Source organism: Epinephelus moara, chromosome 11 (genome assembly GCF_006386435.1).
Source record: "Epinephelus moara isolate mb chromosome 11, YSFRI_EMoa_1.0, whole genome shotgun sequence".
Taxonomy (NCBI): domain Eukaryota; kingdom Metazoa; phylum Chordata; class Actinopteri; order Perciformes; family Serranidae; genus Epinephelus; species Epinephelus moara.
The window spans coordinates 28,871,605-28,891,293 of record NC_065516.1 but is presented as its reverse complement, the minus strand read 5'-3'; the positions used below and the strand labels follow the sequence as shown (position 1 = coordinate 28,891,293).

Genomic DNA, 19,689 nt, shown 5'->3' with positions numbered 1-19,689 from the left:
CAGGACACATGCATGGCTGTGTATACGAAGGAAAAGGTAGCCAAGTGTAGGACTCCAGTGCTGGATCTCCTTATTAAGGTTGGTTTCTCTTGGCATCTAGTGTGTTTTCTAGCCTAGTGTGCTCAGTGTAAACTGCATTCAGACCAAAAGAAGAAACCCTCTTTGACAGTAGTTCTTATTCATACGATCTTGGGAGAGTCTGTTTGATGTATTTGTGAACACTGACTTATAAAATCTCTCCTCAGGTTCTCCAAACAACAAAATCCTCCAGTGTCGTTGCAGACCTTCGAATCTCTGAAATCTTCAACAGATACTACAGTGAGCTCTGTCAGAAGAGCAAACTACCAGATTCTGGTGAGTCTTCCTTTGACGCCTTACACCAAGATGAGAATGACTTCATGGTAAATTTCACAAACGTTTTCTTCTCACCTTTTGTAACAGTGCTTGGTAAAATCTATGAGCTGCTGGGAGTTCTTGCAGAGGTTCACCCCAGTGAGATGGTCAACAACTCTGACAAACTCTACAAAGCTTATCTAGGGGAGCTGAAAGAACAGGTGTGTTAATAGATGACATGGCATTGACATGGAAAAAAATTGTAGGGCTGGGCAATATCTCGATATTATATTAATATTGTGATCTTAAAATTAGATATCGTCTTAGATTTTGGATATCATAATATCGTAAGTGTTGTCTTTTCCTTATTTAAAACGCTGCATTACAGTAATGTTCTAGCTGTTTAGTCATTATATCCACATTATATCCACTATTACTTGCTGACTTACTGTGCTTTTCAGTAAGTTTGTTTTTTGATTCTGTGACAGCACAGCTGGTTAAGTGTGTGTGTTCAGTTGTGTCTTTTATCTTTTTGCTTTAGATGACGTCTTCAACAAAGGAACCAAAACTTTTTGTTGTAGCAGGATGTTTGAGAGGAATCACTGCTTTGATGGTCAACTTCACAAAAACAATGCAAGAAGGTGTGTGTGCCCATATTTTTTGCAATATCCATTTATTTCACATGAACAACGAAACATTTTCAATGCTGTTTCTACGACAAGTGCATGATAGATGTATGATTAGTGTGTGTCTCTGACTTGCAGACCCAGCAACGTCTAAGGACATTTTTCAGTATGCTCTGAAGGCAATCAGCCCACAGGTAAATATTATTGTCTCAGCTATCATGTAATCCTTTGCAGATGAAATACCCTGAAACTGAGACTGTGGGTGGTCATCCAGACTGTTCAGTACTCTGATTGTGTAGCATATGTTATCATATTGACCCTAATATTTGTTCATGGCATGCTGAACTGTTCTGTAATTGCCCTGTACATTAAATGTGATACTATTTAACATGACATGTGTTCTCATTGTTGTTGTAGATGGAAATGACCCGCTATGCTGTCACATTTGGTAAGGCCCGCCATTTCCATAGCAACATGAACATAAAGCTCCTTGAAAACTAATTTGTCTTTTGACTCTTAAACAGCTGGGCTCAGATTATTTGCCAGGCATGCGTCCCAGTTCAGCAGCTGCCTGATGGACCACTGCAGGGCTTTGTTTGAGGTCATGTCCAAACTCTGTGGACACATCAATGCTGAGATGAAGAAGACGAGTTACTATGCACTCGAGGCCTTCCTCAAACAGGTAAACTCTTCAAGACTTTAACACGTGGGCACAATAAAGACGTAGACAACCAGACTGACAGGTTGGCACCACGCTTAAAATAGACCTGCTTTTGATACACCCTTTGTCATCAATGGCTCAGCCGCGGGCTGTTTGTCATGATGCCAAATGAATTTAAAGTAACTACAAGGAGCTTTTATTCTGTGTCGATTTTGGTGTCCCCTGTGAACAAAGGAATAGTTTCTTCATGAGCACCACAGCCTCGTGATGGAAAGATCTTGACCTGGCTAGCGTGTGCATTTGTTTTGGAAGCAAGTGAAAGAAAGACACATTTATTATTATTTTTAATACTCTTTTTTTTAAACACATCTATTTGCTGCTGTGTAAGATCAATAACTGTGATATAATGATGGTGAATCAAAGTAAACTTCGTTTTAGCAACCAACGTAAATTCATAATGAAGTAAAACCATGTCTCGCAATGTATTTCGTAACTAAAATAGACATACTACATGTCTGTCTGGGAGGAAGAGGGCTGATTCAGGATCACTTTGAATCCTTGATTCTTTCCATCCCTTAAATCACAGACTAACGTTGACTCGTGTTTTCACCCGTCCCCTATCACTGTTCCTTTTACAATTGTTTTGTTCTGTGGTCGTTTCTTTTCTCTTTGCTGATCTTGCCCCAGTATCAGCCATAATCACAAAATATAACGTCAAAAATAAAATTCTCTGAAGCGAAAACTCCTGCTCCATCCATCTATTTTTCTCCGCTTACTCCGGGGCTGGGTCGTGGGGGCAGCAGGCCAAGCAAAGCACCCCAGACGTCCCTCTCCCCAGCAACACTTTCCAGCTCCTCCTGGGGGACCCCAAGGTGTTCCCAGATCAGATGAGATATGTAATCCCTCCAGTGTGTTCTGGGTCTGCCCCGGGGCCTCCTACCAGTGGGATGTGCCCAGAACACCTCTAGGTGCCCAGGAGGCATCCTAGTCAGATGCCTGAACCACCTCAACTGACCCCTTTTGACACAAGGAGCAGCAGCTCTACTCCAAGCTCCCTCTGGGTGTCCATGCTCCTCACCCTATCTCTAAGGCTGAGTCCGATGTCATTCTTACGGTCACTACCTAGAGCTCATGACCATAGGTGAGGGTTGGGACGTAGATGGACCAGTAAATTGAAAGCAAGCAAACTCGTCCTGCTTCCCTTTAATTGGCTAATGCACGACTCTCTGCTTTGCCGGCGAAAATGTAAACATAGGGTCTGCGTCTGATTTAGTGGTGAATGGTATCTGGGGACAGACATAAAGAATGGTCATATACAAATAGCTTATTCTCTTACCGATGGTCTCATTTGCTCATGTAGGTCATGAATAGGCATCATTAATTAATTAATTGATACCGTTTCATAACTAGTTAAAAACCCTCTTTGTAGTTGCTTTAAAGTCATCATATTCCCAAAATGATTCCAACACCACTGCTTCACATGAACTTTTTGACCATTTTCAGGTTGCAATGCTGGTGGCAGAAAATATCGAGGAGCACAAAAGCAAGTTGAAGTTCTTCATGCAGAAGTTCTGCGGCATCATAAAGACCATGGACTCAACACATAAGGAGCTGTCCATTGCCATACGAGGATATGGATTCTTTGCTGCCGTATGTTCGTTGTCTTTCTTGCTTAAATTACAGCTGTGAAGTTATTTTAATTTGTTAGTTATTTAAAGTTATTTTAAACTAATGCACCTCAGATTCACATGTTTGCTGCTTGAGTTGTGCGTTTCATCTTTCCATCACTTACTTGTTGCTAATTTAATCTCTCACCTTCTGTTGTTCAGGCACAATCTACACTTCCTAATACAAAACAGTGAAATGAAAATCTTGTTTTCTTTCCTGTAGCCATGCAAGAAAGTTTGCCCACAAGATGTGGACTTGATGTACACGGAGCTGATTCAGCGCTGTAAGCAGATGTATCTGACTGAGTCTGATGGAGAGGAGGACAGCTTCTACCAGCTGCCCAGCTTCCTGGACTCTATAGCCAGTGTCCTGATTCACCTGGACAAGGTAACAGACTCAGTCAATGTCATTCACTTTGACCAAATGGTAAATAACAACAGTACCCTAAATCAAAACACGAATAATTTCTGCTTTGTGATCATGGTCTCAGATCCCAGAGGTGTATACACCGCTACTGGAGCGTCTCCTCGTGGTGCAGATTGACAGCTTCCCTCAGTACAGTGAGAGAATGCAGACTGCTTGTTGCAGGTCCATCCTTAAGGTGCTGGTGGCCATGGCCTCTAAAGGACCCATCCTGTGGAGTTTCATTAGCTCTGTGGGTACGTCAGTCACAAGCACATTGTACCTACAGGCCATCGTGATATTTTTAATTTTTAGCAGCACCTGGTAAGATGTGTGTGGACATAAGAAGGGTTTTATTATCACTCAGTTTACTTTTGAATGTTTTCATTGTTTAAGAATTGATTTGGTTAAGAAACCAGAGGATAGAAGACAGCACAGATGTATGCAGCATGCACTGGTGCCTCCACGTGTTGCATGCATTTTTGTCTCCCTATCTCTCTTATTTACCAAGAAACAACCAAATACACAAAATCAGTTGCAATTTATTAAACATGCATGAGCTCAAGGATTGACTCTCATTGCTGTAAAGCCTTTTGAGACTGTAATAGTGGTAAAGCGGCCCTTAAATACAGTAAAAATAGACCTTTTTATCAAAATCTGAATTTAACCACTTGCTGCTTTTGTACGACTGTTATCTGCGACGTGACATCTGATAAACATTCACTTTTGTTTATGTTTCAGTGCACCAGGGCTTGATTCGTGTCTGCTCAAAACCCATCATGCTTTCTGAGGTCAGGCGCATGCTTTCAGACATATGTATATATATCACTCAGCTGAATGTTTTATTGCTGTCAAATTAATTTTTCACTCTGCTGATAAAGGAAATATCTGTCCTTCTTGTCTCAGGACAAAGACAACCCTGAGTCTTCCCAAGTCCGTATTGGAAAGTGGAAAGTTCCATCGAGTCAGAATTATCTCGCCTTGTTTCAAAGCCTTTTGGACTGTGATCTGCTGAAGGTACAGCTATGTTCCTTTTTTAATAATTGTTTTGAACCTATATGATATGTCATATCAACACAGACATTTTTGCCAATTATAAATATATGCTTAAGTGGCTCATACAGGTACATTGTATAATTACATACTGTAGACTGTCTCCTCCACTCTGCTGGTTATGCTGCAGGGGATGTTGTTTCATCTATTCATTGGCAGAAAATGTCTCCATGTATTGTAAGTCCTTTCAGTAGGCATCAAATTTTATTTCATGTCCTTGTTACATTTGTGTCATCCTCTGCAGGATTCAGGATTTTTGGATGGAGCTTTTGAGAGTCAGAACGCTGCTCTTATACCTTTGAGCCGTCTGCTTTACGACGAGTTGGTGAAATCAATCCTCCGAATTGTGGAAAAATTGGACTTGTCTGTGCAGAAAGTGACAACAGGAGAAGAGGTGAGGTCTCACGCTCAGGTCCCACTTTGATATGCTTCATTTACGTCCATAAAAGGTTGTTGACAGGTGCACAGTCGGATCGGCTATTATATACACCTTTTCCTAGCTGTATTACCATGAATAACAACATTCTTTTGGATGGCATGAAACTGTAAAAACATTTGTCTCCCTGTTATTGGCTGTATCAGTTTAATCATGATTCAGTTTATCTATCTGTTGAGCCCTAATTCGTGGCACTTGTCTCCTTTTCTGTCAGGCTCCAGATGATGCAGCCCATGTCCTCCCCTCCTCTGACCCAACAGCTCATTTGTTGCCCAACAAAATCAAAGATTTCACTGCCTTTATCAACTTGGTTGACTTCTGCAGGTATTGGAGACAACACACAGCGGTGATCAGTTTACCAGACACTACAATAAAAGGGTCAAATTTAACTAAGTGAAACCTGCAGACTCCCTAATTGTTATAATACTTAAATTGAACATACTGGGTATTCTGCCATATTTATAGGTCATTTCAGCATTTACAATGTCCGTCTCAGCTTAACACTTTTCTCCTTTTCTTGCAGTGAGTTGTTGCTGAAGAAACACGTGGAGTATTTTCAGGCCTGGATGTATCCCTTAAGCCATGACCTTATCCTCCACTCCATACGAAATCCACTTGTCAGTGGCTTTTATAAGCTGCTTTCCGTCACCATGAAAATCGCCAAGAGAATCAAGTACTACCAGGTAATATTTCCACTAGCTCAAATCTTCTTTTTTTTCTTTTCCTATTCCTTGTTTTTGCCATGTCATGACATTTGAAGCATCATCTGGGCAGGTCAGAACTCAACCAGTAGATGATGTTGCAGGTATATCAAATTGTGTTTTCCAGCTGGTCTTACTAATTAAATGCCCTTTATTGGGTTCTCATCTTTTATGTGGCATATTTAGAGCACTTAATGTAACACTTCATAAAAGAAATACTGTATCTAGGCTATGGGAAAGTGGCCAGGTAAACAAAAAGATAATAACTTGTATGTATTCAATGTGAATAACTACTATTTTTCCTCTGATTCTGAACAGGGTGTTGGCCTGAGAGGCTCCACATCCCCACAGAGTGACACAGTGAAAAGTGCTTGTTTTGCACTCTTCTCTAAGTTTGGAAAAGAGGTAGCTTCTCTTTACAATATTTCCTGGGAATGTTATAATTAAAATTGAGCGTCACTGAAGAACTTTATATGCAGGACATATGAGTGACGTGTGGTTTCCCACCAGGTGTGTGTGAGAATGAAGCAGTACAAAGATGAGCTGCTGGCATCCTGCCTGACATTTGTCCTCTCGCTGCACCACAACATCGTAGCTCTGGATATCAAGGCATACTGTCCGGCTCTTGAGGTTTGATCCTTTAATTTGTTTCGTTGTGTTTTTGTGAACATGAATGATGAATGAATGCAGCTCAAAACACAGCAGCTACGTCTGTCGCTGCCAGGAGGCACCTGGAAAAACTCTAGGGTTGCTCATGACATGTACTAAGAGTTTATGAAAAAATATCAGCACGTGAGCAGAGAAGCAAAGAGGAACCATTAGCTGAAAGTAAAGGATGCATGGTTGAAATAGGTAAATGTAATGGACAAAGAGTTGTAAAGTACTGAAAGTAATGGTTGAATAGTTTTGTTAGCATTAAGTAATGATTAAATTAAAATTAAATTCATCTGACAGGGCTTTGAGATACATCACAGACAGTTTTTGCCATTGCTACTAGTCTCCTACGCTAAGTCATGCATTCTGTGTGTGTTTGTGTGTCTAGGCGGCTCTGAAGTTGGGTCTGAGCCATGTTCCTTTGGCCAACATAGCCCTAGATGCCCTCGAGGACTGGTCTTCCCACATTCCTCTGGAGACCATGCAGCACTGCTACACCAACATCCTTCCCCTGCTGGACGGATACCTGAAAACTACTGCCAACGACAGTAAGCCCATAGTAGTCTCAGGGGAGGTCAGGCAAATCTGTTTGGTTCAATTTTAGATGATTTCCTTTTTAAGGAGACATCAGCCAAGAGAACAGAAAGTCTAATACAGGTGTTTTTGACTTCAGACAAAGACGACAGCAACTGGGAGGTGATGTCGTCTTCGTCTTCAAGAAGTGACAGAGGATACAGCCGAGTGATGACACGTCTCCTGAAACAATCAAAGCAGCTCAACATGGTACTGGATGGGAAAGTGGGAAGACATCATTCAGTATTTTTCTTTTTTCTTTTTGTGTGATATCCTCAAGGTTCCCATGCTGCATGTTGATTGTATTAGTACAACAATACGAATATGGAAAAAGGCAAACATGCCATGTCTGGTGTGTGCAGGATTTTAAAGACCCCCAAAATAACCAGGGCTCCTGCACGAGTAGTTTAACTTCTATTTTAATCTCTTATTAAAGCTGAATTACTTCAGGACAAGTGCCAATTAACTACCAATGATTGTGCAGTACTCAAAGTGACAGAGTGCAACTGCTCCTTTCTAAAGACACTGTAGTGGAACTGATTACTTCTGTGTGAATGCAGGAAGATGCTCCTCTTGTCACGGTGAGGCTCAGGGTGGTGAAGCTGCTCGGTCACCTGGGAGGAAAGCTGAACAGGAATCTTGTGACTGGTGAGAATTTCCTGAACTGACCGTCTCGTTCTAGTTTACGCTGACATGTTGTTTATTTGGGCCATGCTCCAGAGTGAGGGTGTGAAAACACTTGTCACATGACTGCAAATAGAGATATTTGCTGTTTTTGTTGATCATTGGCCTCTGTTTGCACATTTAGTGGTCTCATCGGAGGAAACAATGAAGAAATTTGTGGCCTGGGATTCTGAGAAAAGGCTCAGCTTTGCCGTGCCATTCGCCGATATGAAGCCGGTCATCTACCTCGACCCATTTCTGCCACACATCAGCGAACTGGCTCTGTCCACAAGTGACAGACAAACCAAAGTATGTCTTACCAACATCAAAGAGTTTCCACCATCTGTTCACAAAATTAATCTGATGCAAACTTAGATATGATGACGATATCAACCACTAGCAATAAAAGATTATTCTAATGCAGTTTCTCTTGTGGTGCAGGTCGCAGCTTGTGAGCTTCTCCACAGCTTGGTGGTCTACATGGTTGGGAAAAGTGCTCAGATGGTTGAAGGGGACAACAAACTGCCGCCCATGTACAAGCTGCACAAGAGGCTGTTTCCTGTGCTTCTGCGTCTGGCCTGTGATGTGGATCAGGTATGTACGCTCCAACGAGATAATCACCCCAAGAACAATTCCCATGAAAAGTCCTTGAATATCAAAGAAATTGGAAAGATTATATTCCAGGCAGGGAGAGACAAGTTTTATTAATTATCCTTTAAAAGATATCAAAGATTATCAGGAAGTTCCACAGATACAGCATTTGAGTTTAAGCCCCTGATGGACAGTATGTGATGATGTCTACAGTATTTTTTATGAATTTTCATTTCTTTACCAGGTGACCAGACAGCTGTTTGAACCGCTGGTTATGCAGCTGATTCATTGGTTCACGAACAACAAGAAGTTCGAGAGCCAAGATACAGTAGCTGTTCTGGAGGCCATTATGGTAAGTGTTGATATTCTATTAAGGGCTTCATGGGCTATATTCAAACAAGACTTGAGATTATGCATTAGTAAATGTTACTCAACCCCTCTCTCAAGTCGTTCAGAGGACACTTTCTGTCCTTTCTTCCATTTAAGGTAAAGGCATTACGTTTCAGGCTTTTTGTAATAACAGTTTTCTGCTTCCTTTGGTTGCCTGATTTTTTTTTCTCTCTTTAGGACGGTGTTGTTGACCCAATGGACAGCACTCTCAGAGACTTCTGTGGCCGCTGCATTGAGGAGTTTGTCAAATGGTCAATCAAACAGACCACCCCCAAGCAGCAAGAGAAGAGCCCCACGAACATGAAGTCCCTGTTTAAGCGTATCTACAGCTTGGCTCTCCACCCTGGTGGGTTCAAAAGACTTGGTGCAGCCTTAGCATTCAATAGTATCTACAGACAATTCAGGTATGACTCTCTGTTTTTACACTTCTGTTTCATCTTAATTAAGCCCCAGGATGGTTTTATGTAGCCAACATGTTGGACAGTTTGTACTGAATTTAATCAATGATGTTGCCTGTCTCTGCAGGGAGGAGAAGTCCTTAGTGGAGCAGTTTATCTTTGAAGTTCTCGTCATATTTGTGGAAAGTCTGGCTCTTGCGCATTCAGATGAGCGATCTTTGGGTAATTGTTCCTCAGCTTTATAGAAATAACACACTTTTTATATCATTATCAGTATCTTCTCGTCATAAGTCGCTTGTTTGTAATTGTATTTAGACGGCTTTCATTACATTTACTATTTTTTTAAAGCATTAATGTTGTGTTAAACCACTGTCCATTGCACATTAAAGGAAGATTATAATTTGACTTTCAAAGAGGTCTGAAGCTGTTCTTGCCTCTCTTCCATGTGCAGGCACATTGCAGCAGTGTTGCAGTGCCATTGATCACCTGAAAAGAATCATCAAACAGAAGGCCCCCAGTCTCAATCAGCACAATGCAAAGACACGCATCCCAAGGTCAGTACTCTGCAGAATTTCAACTGATTTCCATGTAGTCAATCCGTGATGCTTTCCACACCTTTGCTTAGTGAATCTAACTTGAGTATATCTGCACTCATTTTCTGTACAAAGGCTTGTTGCTGTAATTGCAGTGATGTTTATGTGACAATGACATGATTTATATGCATAAATAAATGTCAAATTTCCCATTTTATTTTTTTTTCCTCTCTGTCTTCACGCAGGGGTTTTCCACCAGATGGAAAGCTGTGTCTCTCTGATGTGGTTTTATGGCTTCTGGAACAATGTGGCCGACCTCAGACTGAGTGTCGCCACAAATGCATGGAACTCCTCTACGAGTTCATACCTCTCCTCCCAGGTGAGCACTCCTATGGAGCTGAAACAGCACAACAGTAATGCATGTTTAATTTATGTTAGTTATACGTGTGAATAAATTCTTTGATGTGTGTGAATGAACCTAGGAAAGAAGTCGCCACCGCAGTGGGTAGATGGCATGCTGAAGGATCATGGCATGGGTTTCCTGATCTCACAATTTGAGGGCGGAGGTCTCCTCCAGCAGCCCACTCTCAGGGACCTGACGGGTCCTTTCAGCGTCAGAGCCACCCTGCAGTGGATGGACCTCCTGCTGGCTGCCCTGGACTGCTACAACACCTTCATCCACTTACACATAATCAAGCCTCATCACATGCTCAGTAAGTCTTATTTGTGCAAGCAGTTTTTTACTACCCATTTCTTACAATGGGATATTGGAAAAATGTACAATGGGCCAGTCATTTTTGCAGAAGAAGAGCTCCATCATGATGATGCCGTCTGCTCAGAAACGCCTCTGCCTGTCAACATCTGCTCAGGATTCACACATGTATACTGTACACAATAAATGTCGCTTTAATCACAGATAAAGGGGGAAATTGTTTCTACATTGTTTCCTTGTCCAGGTGACATTATCAAATGGTAAAAAGTGTTTTCCCCGCAGTGATCGCAATAAATACGTTCTTTTTTTTTCCTTCCTTCAAGGCTCCAAAGAGAAATCAAGCTTTCTGAGAGCGATGCGTTTCTTTTTGACTGAGCTGGCAACTCGCGATCTGGCAACAGCAGAGAGCTGTTTCCCTGTCAGCAAGAAGACCTCTCACTTCAGCCCGGGAGAGGTGGACCAGTACAACTACAGCAAGTGCACCATCATTGTCCGCCTGCTGGAGTTTGCCAGCATGATTCTTGTCAAAGGAGACAAGGAGTTTTGGAAGGTATCACTGAGTTTACAACACTGATATTAACAAAGTCCACATTTTTCTTTTTCTTTGCTCACTATTTCCTTAATTTCTCCACAGCTTCTGGAACAAGACATTTTTGTCTCCAATTTTTTTGAGCTGACCGCGCTGGTGGTGTGTGAGCCGTCCGCTGTAGGTTTCAACATGGCAGATGTGGAGGTAATGAAGAACCTACCAGAAGTGTGTGTTCCTTTGCTAAAGGCGCTGCTGGCCTCGCCTTACCGCACACATCTTGAAAGCAGTTTACGGACAAAAGTCTCCCGTAAAAGGTACGTTAATCATCTCTGAGTACTCTCATTTAGAGTTCCCCATTATAAAACAAGATGAGCAACATGCAATGTTTTTTTAATTTCTTCCTTAATTTCTCAATGATCTCTCTAGTGTAGAGGAGTTGTGTGCTGTGGACCTCTACCATTCCAGCACCGTGCACCACCATGAGCAGATGGAAATGGTTCTGTCTTCCTGTAAGCAGATCCACAAAGCCGACTTCCTCAGCTCCATTCTGCTCAGCCAGGTAATTCGCCTTGGACATACTCAAATGTGGTCATTTACCTACAATAAACTTTACAATATCAGCAACAACTTTGAGTTGTCCAGATATGCCATGGAAGTTTTCATTATCATTAAACACTTAAAACATACTGAAACTTATCTGAAGTAAAGCATTTTGCTTAATGCACTGATAACTGTGGTGTAAGACAGTGGATTTTTCCATTAGGCCCAGACACACCAAACCAACATCAAAGAACTTTTACGTCGCCTTACGTCTCCTGTGCCTTGGCCAACAATTTGCACATTAACACACTGCAGTCAACGGCCACCTAGCATGTACGTTCTGCACCATCATGAGAGGAAATAACTCCATAACTCTGCCGTCCCTGATGCTAATTCAACATGCTGAATTGGCTGAAAATCAGCTGACATGGGCCAACTAGTGCTAACAATACACAACGGCACACCACCAAAACTAGGGCGACAGTTGGCTTGATGTGTCACGGCCCTTACAGTGCTTGTTGTTGTTTCTCCAATAAAGTAGCAGCTACAGATTGTTACGTGTTTTGTTTGTCACATTAAAGGATGCCACCTATTCCATATCCCTTGGATCCCGACTTCTGATGACGGTGTATAAAGGTATAGCACCTGGTGGGGACAGAAAGGCACTTCCATCCTTGGACGTAAACACCAAGAGGCTAGCAGATGGCCTTCTTCAGCTCGCCTTTTCTCTAAGTCAACAGGTCAGTGCTGCCACTTTCTGGATTAGATTTGATAAAACCAGATGAAAATTAAACTACCTACAGTGAAAACAAATTTTGGATGAATATGACAGAAGTTTTTCTTGTCTATGTCTTTACCAAGTGTTTCACAGCTTGTTGTATATTACTGTGTTTCTGCAGAGTGAGCAGCTGGTGGACTTGTTGTTGAACACCATCATGCTTTCTGTGCCTATATCTGGAGGTCATAGCCATAACTTCCTGAGCTTCTCGCACGGCGAGTACTTCTACAGCCTCTTCCAGACGACCATCAACACTGAGCTGCTGAGAAGTCTGGACAGCACAGTACCACGCCTCATGAAAGCTTCCTCTCTAAATCCCAGCATGGTAACCCTCTTTTTTTTTTTAACATAGTTTCAGAATATGTTTCTTGTAGAAACGTTTTTGCATCGTAGCCGTGCGGTGCACCTGTAAAGGAATATAATTGTTTTACTGTTTGAGGTGTTTTTTGTCCTGTTGTTAAATTTTTCATCAGGTGAGCTTGTTGCTAAACGGCATGCTGGACCACAGCTTCAGAGAGCGCTCAGTGAGGAAGACTCAGGGAAAACAGCTAGTTGAGGAGGTGCTGAGAAGGTGGAATAGTCTGCAGTCGTGGTGGGAAGGACACTCCTCAACTCCAGAGAGCAAAACTGCCACTCTTCTGCTGCTCTCCAAGCTCCTGCAGGTATTATGAAGCTGAAGTTACTGTTATAGAAAAACAACCTTCATCTCATTAAATAGGAACTATTACTGCGAGGTTTGTGAATAAATGAATACATTAACACCCCTGAGTAATAGTAATAATAATCATCATAATTTATGTACTTAGGTCCAGATGAATCAATGCAATAGTACAATACACACTTACACAGTATATACTCTCATTTCATGAACACTTTTTCCTTCTGTTCAGATTGACTCCTCTGTCTGCTCCGATATAAACCATGAAGCCTTCAGACCGGTGTTTTCCACTTTCACTATGCTGCTGGTTGACATGAATCTGCCTCTGAATCTCAAGGTAATGGAAAGGGTATACGTTTTGACACAGTCAGTGTTGTGGATTACTTTAAATTGCTGTGTGAGTTTTCTGTTTGAGTTACATTTTGTATGTTGGATTGTCTCAACTCTTCAGAGTCAGGCCCTGCTGGTGTTGCCCTTCTTCACCACCCTCCCAGAGGAGCCACTGGCTGAGCTGCAGAGAGCCCTCGATGCCCTGGTGGCGTCCCACTTCCCCATGCAGTCCGATGAGTTTGCAAAGGGCTCACTACACCGCAACAACTACATGGACTGTATCCGAAAGGTAAAGTGTTTTGGAGGTTAAGGAGGACAACAAAAATTGAGGGGGGAATTAATTTGATAGATTTTCTTAGAACAAGTGTCTCTTTTTGTTTTAACCAGATTTTATTTGCAAGTGGTGCTTCAGATTCAGATTCAGATTCAGAATACTTTATTAATCCCCGGGGGGAAATTGTTTTGTTTGGGAGGTTTTGTTGGACTAAACATACGGTTCTTTCTGTCTTTAGTTGCTTGATGCCCTGGAGCTTTCTCAGAGCCCACTCCTGCTCAGATTGATGGCAGGGATTCTGTGTCGAGATAGAAAACACATCATGGAGGAGTCCTTCCAAACCTGTTTCCAAAGAATTGCAAAGCGGTTAGTAAAGTAAAGAATACCTGAGTACCTGCTTTTCACAATGACCAATGGAATCAACAGAACAGTTTCTGTTCAGTAAACCTTTATGAGCGATGATACGCATCAGTGACTCGAAAGTAGAGCAGCAACAAATTGTCGATTAATCGATCAACGGAAAATGATTTGGCAATAGGGCTCTACAGTTGATGAAATAATTACAGAAACTGCAATGTTGCCAAGTGCAATATCCAAATCACAGAAGCTGCAGTTTTACAATAAAGGTAAAAATGTGCTACAACATACAATTACAAACGAAAAACTGAGGTGCAACAGAGATGCCCCAGCCTATAAATCATATTCCAGATGTAAGGGAGCACACTTGTTTGGTACAGACCTCAGCAAAAAGCAATCAAAAGTCAATTGTCAGTGAAAACAAACTACAAAAATTACCTTTCCCACTAAAATCCTGTTGTTTGCATATCATGCAGCCCTGATTGGCAACTCTTTTGATAAGGGAAGAAATGTTTTAGTCATTTTTTAAGCAGAAAAGAAGCCAAACATTTGCTGGTTTCATGTTTCTTAAATGTGAGAATTTGATGCTTTTCTTTGTCGTACATGATAATAAACTGAATAGTTTTGGATTCTTGGACCGAAACAAGATATTTGAGGGCTTTGCCTTGGACTGCAGAAATGTTTCACTGTTGTTTGAACTACTGAAAAGAGACCTCATTATATTGCATCACAGGAGTACCTTATTTTGTGTCTTTCCTGTGTTTGTCGATGTCTGACTAGGTCAAGCGGTGAGCGGCAGCTACAGCTGCTGTGTACAGTATACAAGGTGATCCAACAGGGTGATGTGCCGATGAGCTCCATGCTGCAGGCCATGACAGAGAGGGTTCTCCTGCCTCTTGCCTCTCACTGTAACACCAAGGCCCTGAATGACTTCTTTGTGGCAAACGTCTCAGACATAATTGTTTTGCTGCTCAGTCGCTTCACAAAGGTTTGCGTCAGCTTAACGCTGTTGCATTCAGGGAATAATTGAAGATACACAATTAACACTTTAATAGCTGTCATAGCTTTATTTGTGATGTTCTTGTTTACTTTCTTGGTAATTGTGATGACACCTTGTTTATTTGTTGTTGTTAATCTGAAAATTTCAGCTTTTAATCAAACACTTGGCACATACAAAAGCTAGTGGTATATTATTGAGGTCTCAGGAGCACACTGGAAATCGATTTAAGGCTTATTCATCTATCAATTTCAGTCAAATGAAACCGAATTTGAGATCCAGTTGATGAAGAAGAACGGCTGCTACAAGCTGATGGAGCTCCTGTACTCTCGGCTTCCCAAAGAAGAGGTTTATTCCAAGGATTCCCGCATCAATCAAGCCTACTGTCGCTCTGATAAACCAGAGGGGAATGAGTTGTCCAAGACCTTGATCAAGTAGGACTCCACAACACAACATTTCACAACTCAAGACACGACAGTAAAATTTAACACGTCCCTATTTTCTATGAAGTAATGAATACTGATTTTTTTAAATTTTGATTAGGTCATGTTTTGAAGCATTCACTGAGAACATGTCTGGCGAAACTCAGCTCCTTGAACTCAGGAGACAATATCACTGTGCTGCGTACAACTGCGCCATCGCCGTCATCAGCTGCAGTTTCAACGAGCCCAAATTCTACCAAGGCTTCCTCTTCAGTGAGAAACCAGAGAAGGTACAGACTGGCTCCTATAGTTATAATGAACTCACCTCATTTTGGAGTGATGCACTACAGTTAATTACACAACTCACTTCACATTTTTTAATGTGGTCTTATCTGATGGGAAGAGAGTGAATGAGTGATTGGAGGACTCAAGAGTTCTTCACTGATTGTGGTTTTCTTTTCTTGTCCAGTATCAGTTCATCCTGGAAAATATCATTGACACTGAAAGGACCTACAACTTTCCAATAGAAATTGAGGTATGTTTTCTTGGTCTTTTTTAAACATACCTGTTTGTTTAACACTATATTGTATGTATATTCATTTATTCTTTCATCACTGTAGGTGCCGCTTGAGAGAAAGAAGAAATACGTGATGATACGAAAAGAAGTGAGCGAGGAGAATGGAGGTAAATACTGCCACCATCGATGTTCAGTGATGTTTCTAGGTACACATCCTGCGTCTCTGACAAATAAAAATCCAAAAGGACTTAGAAAATTCACAATTAATAGGTCCAAGAGGTCACACCCTATTTTCTTCCTGATAATGCTACATTGTGAACAACAAATCTGTGTTGAAATCATAGAAACAAACAAAAGAAATCTCGCCAACCACTCAATATTTTCTTCATCTGTGCGTCTATTTTGCGCCGACGATATCCAGTGTTCATAGTCTTAGTCAGTCTGGGAGAGACTTCATGAACGTCCTGCAACACAATCAAGGCTACACACTTGGTATTGGTGAATAAACTGATGTGGTCACTAATCGATGCTGTATTCACTCATGTAGATGAGGATTCAGTGACGCCTTATCTCCAGGGCAAACACCTTGTTAAATGTCTGTGCGTATGTCTCACACAAGACGAGCTTGTTTTGTTCATAGTCTCAGGAAGTGAAAGGACAACTTAAAAACTCTCCTCAGAAAAAAAGAGAAAAGGCATATTTCTCAAAATGTTTAACTTATGAATTTATACAATAGCTTATTTAAATTTTTATGGAGTAAAATTTCCCTTTTAAATGCTCTTTTTTTTAGATTCTGAAAAATGTAAAATTATATATATTGCAAAATGTTGATTTGAATATAAAAAAGTTATTCTTAAAACACGTATACACAAATATTCTGTTTTTTTAAATGTGTGAGGCTAAAAAGGGAAGAAAGCGAGTTAGGAAGTATCAAAAAAAAAACATGAAACTGTAACAGTTTAAATTTCAATACATTTTCAACATTAATATAACCAGAATTGTTTGTAAACTTAAACTTTAAACTAATGGAATTTGGTCATTTTTGTCACAGGGCATTTAAATGATTTTGACCTTGCTGCCTGCTCTGTGTCCACACCGAACCATGCAGTGTTAAGGCTTAATTATTAGACGTGAAAAGTGATAGATTTTTGAAGTTGATGTTTGTTCATGAGATTTACTGTATGATTTTTTATTATTATTTTTTTTCACAGAAGCTCCAGTGTATCTGTCCTCCCAGTCTTACATGGCCGACAGCAGCCTGAGTGAAGAGATGAGTCAGTTTGATTTCTCCACCGGAGTCCAAAGCTTTTCGCTCAGCTCCCAAAACCCTGAAGGACACAGACGCACTGTTGCAAAAAGAGTCAGTCTTTTTCTTTACCTTAAACACTTTGATCCTTGGTGGAAACTAAATGTATGTATGTGTAGCGCTGTGACTGACAGGTGCTTTGCAGTTTAAAAACAGAACATTACAATCTGGGTTTTTTTGGTGATACTTAAGTTTGTATGTATGTTTGTGGATTCAGGAGACAGAAGAGGCAGATCCCTCCCAGGATGCAATGGTGGATCTAGAAATGGATGAGCTAAATCAGCATGAATGCATGGCGACCATGACTGCTCTCATCGGACATATGCAAAGGAACAACATTACCCCCAAAATTGAACAGGTGAGTGGCACTGAGGAAGACTACAGCAGGCTTTGACTTTGGATCCATTATATTTAATCTGAACAGGTTTAACTGACACTGGAGACAGAAACAGATGACGTTACATGAAATATGTTTACATCCAGGGTGTCATTAAAATTCTCTTATCTCTGTTAATGAAACAGGGAAACATGCCGAGTGAGCTTCCTCCATGGATGAAATTCCTACACACAAAACTAGCAAATCCAGCAACACCTCTGAATATTAGACTCTTCATCTCAAAACTGATCATCAACACAGAGGAGGTAAATGCCCCTCAATTCATTCAGTTACTGTCTTTGAAAATAAATTTGATTATACCGTATCTGCTCGTAGGTGATACCTCATACTCTGCTTCAAGGATTTAGTCTTTGCTGTTGATCTTTCCAGGTGTTTCAACCATATGCCAAGCACTGGCTGGGGCCGCTCCTGCAGATCGTTGTGTCTGGAAACAACGGAGGAGACGGGATCCATTTCATGGTGGTGGATATTGTCGTCATAGTGCTCTCTTGGACGAGCCTGGCCAGCCCCAAGGTTGTTTACATTTTAATGACAGGAAACATAAATCATTCATATATGTTTGTCATGGTCTGTGTGTATAGCAACAGTTTAAAGTAAAAATTCCAACATATCGCCACATTCAGGGGTATAAGAATTACGTAAAATTAAAAAAAGTTGTCATGTAGCTGTTGTTGTATTTTATTATCATATAAAATAACTATCAACATTAGTAACAGAATTCTTTTGACCCAGGGTAACCCCAGAGATGAAGTGCTCGCAAACCGGTTGTTGGAGTTCCTGATGAAGCACAGCTTCCACTCCAAGAGGCCAGTTTTCCGCCACAACCTGGAGATCATTCGCACTCTAGTAGAGTGCTGGAAAGACTGTCTGCATGTGCCTTACAGGTACTACTCGCACACTGTCACTGAATAATTGATATGCTCTGACACAAGCCTGTAGCTCAGTGGTAAATAGGCAGTTCAGGACTCAGACACTCTTTACACATGCTGCATGATCCCTGAAGGTTTAAAGCTTTACATCGAGCAAAATGCACTTTGAAAATGGGCTGTAGTTGAAACTAGAGCTAGGGGTGCACTGAATAGAATTCAGCCTCTTAACTGTAAGTGTGTGACGTGTGTGTGCATGAAAGAAACACTACCTCTACCACTTTATAATGATTGTTCAGCTGAAAATTGCAATAGATCTGATGGTACACCAGATAGTTTTTCTGTATTTTAAAAGTAAAATGGGATTTAACTGATCCTTGCCTTCATCTCTTTTCTTATAGTCTGATATATGACCGGTTCCGTGGCACCGACCCAAATAGCAAAGACAACTCTGTTGGACTTCAGCTGCTGGGAATCATCCTGGCCAACAACCTCCCTGCTTACGATGCCTCATGTGGAATTGAATATGACGGGTAAAGCATATGCTGTAGCCAAATGGCAACACGCTGTGCAACGTGTCACCTGACAGCTTTACTGTTTGACACCATAACTCAATTTGCTCATACAAATGTTATTTTTAAGTTGCAAGCTATAAGTTCAGAGGTCAGGAAGAGAAGTGGAGAGCAGTATATTCAGGCTGCACCAAATGTCCACCCTCTGGACTTGCAGACTGAGCCCTTGTGGACTGTAGTGTGACGGGTTCCCCTTCATCATGTAAAGTCTGCTAGGGCAGAGACCGCAAGCTGCTGAGAGACAGCCCTCGAGACTGTTTTACTTGTTGCCATGGAAATGTTTAAGCGACAATTACAATCATTGTAACTGCTGCCATATTCTGTCTGCTCATCTGTCCCTGCAGATAACAAGATATATGTCACACGTGTAGGGTTGTTTTTGAGTGAACAAAATTAATTTCTGTGAAACATACAGACAGCAGACATTCAAATAAGGACCAAGCTATGACTGAATAAATTGGGTAGGCCTATAAGTTACAAAAGAAGATCCCAGGAACATGCCTGCAAAGTCCACGAGTCTGCAAGTGCGGTGAAGTCCGCACATTTGGATTCCGCCTCAGCGTGTGTTGTAGCTCACATGCTGCCATCTTGGAAAGTGTTTTTAATCATTTCTATGTTGTGTTTTTTTTTTTCCAGGTACATGCAGTCTCTCACCAACAACGTTTCCTTCGTAAGGTACAAAGACGTCTACGCAGCTGCTGCTGAAATTATCGGCCTCGTCCTGAAGAATATGACTGAGGACAATGTATGGG

At 41.3% G+C, this 19,689-nt stretch overlaps 1 protein-coding gene across 2 annotated transcripts in view; it reads left to right on the top strand.

Annotated features, from left to right (window-relative positions):
* The window catches only part of prkdc (protein kinase, DNA-activated, catalytic subunit), a 39,167-nt gene that overhangs the window by 1,981 nt on the left and 17,497 nt on the right, over positions 1–19,689 (top strand). For both annotated transcript variants that reach the window (XM_050056846.1, XM_050056845.1), the window contains 49 exons: positions 4–78; positions 246–354; positions 442–554; positions 875–974; positions 1,098–1,153; positions 1,377–1,407; positions 1,484–1,641; positions 3,124–3,270; positions 3,511–3,675; positions 3,779–3,947; positions 4,432–4,481; positions 4,597–4,707; positions 4,988–5,137; positions 5,394–5,503; positions 5,703–5,862; positions 6,199–6,285; positions 6,391–6,510; positions 6,923–7,082; positions 7,208–7,317; positions 7,668–7,755; positions 7,916–8,079; positions 8,212–8,364; positions 8,606–8,713; positions 8,929–9,155; positions 9,277–9,371; positions 9,601–9,703; positions 9,928–10,061; positions 10,165–10,395; positions 10,718–10,944; positions 11,029–11,237; positions 11,350–11,482; positions 12,045–12,203; positions 12,363–12,566; positions 12,715–12,903; positions 13,132–13,236; positions 13,351–13,518; positions 13,742–13,869; positions 14,641–14,848; positions 15,113–15,291; positions 15,401–15,569; positions 15,749–15,814; positions 15,900–15,963; positions 17,008–17,156; positions 17,320–17,460; positions 17,625–17,744; positions 17,869–18,012; positions 18,232–18,383; positions 18,767–18,898; positions 19,574–19,682. In XM_050056846.1, the coding sequence (XP_049912803.1) occupies positions 4–78; positions 246–354; positions 442–554; positions 875–974; positions 1,098–1,153; positions 1,377–1,407; positions 1,484–1,641; positions 3,124–3,270; positions 3,511–3,675; positions 3,779–3,947; positions 4,432–4,481; positions 4,597–4,707; positions 4,988–5,137; positions 5,394–5,503; positions 5,703–5,862; positions 6,199–6,285; positions 6,391–6,510; positions 6,923–7,082; positions 7,208–7,317; positions 7,668–7,755; positions 7,916–8,079; positions 8,212–8,364; positions 8,606–8,713; positions 8,929–9,155; positions 9,277–9,371; positions 9,601–9,703; positions 9,928–10,061; positions 10,165–10,395; positions 10,718–10,944; positions 11,029–11,237; positions 11,350–11,482; positions 12,045–12,203; positions 12,363–12,566; positions 12,715–12,903; positions 13,132–13,236; positions 13,351–13,518; positions 13,742–13,869; positions 14,641–14,848; positions 15,113–15,291; positions 15,401–15,569; positions 15,749–15,814; positions 15,900–15,963; positions 17,008–17,156; positions 17,320–17,460; positions 17,625–17,744; positions 17,869–18,012; positions 18,232–18,383; positions 18,767–18,898; positions 19,574–19,682 (6,639 nt within the window). The remainder of the gene's footprint in view (positions 1–3; positions 79–245; positions 355–441; positions 555–874; positions 975–1,097; positions 1,154–1,376; positions 1,408–1,483; positions 1,642–3,123; positions 3,271–3,510; positions 3,676–3,778; positions 3,948–4,431; positions 4,482–4,596; positions 4,708–4,987; positions 5,138–5,393; positions 5,504–5,702; positions 5,863–6,198; positions 6,286–6,390; positions 6,511–6,922; positions 7,083–7,207; positions 7,318–7,667; positions 7,756–7,915; positions 8,080–8,211; positions 8,365–8,605; positions 8,714–8,928; positions 9,156–9,276; positions 9,372–9,600; positions 9,704–9,927; positions 10,062–10,164; positions 10,396–10,717; positions 10,945–11,028; positions 11,238–11,349; positions 11,483–12,044; positions 12,204–12,362; positions 12,567–12,714; positions 12,904–13,131; positions 13,237–13,350; positions 13,519–13,741; positions 13,870–14,640; positions 14,849–15,112; positions 15,292–15,400; positions 15,570–15,748; positions 15,815–15,899; positions 15,964–17,007; positions 17,157–17,319; positions 17,461–17,624; positions 17,745–17,868; positions 18,013–18,231; positions 18,384–18,766; positions 18,899–19,573; positions 19,683–19,689) is intronic.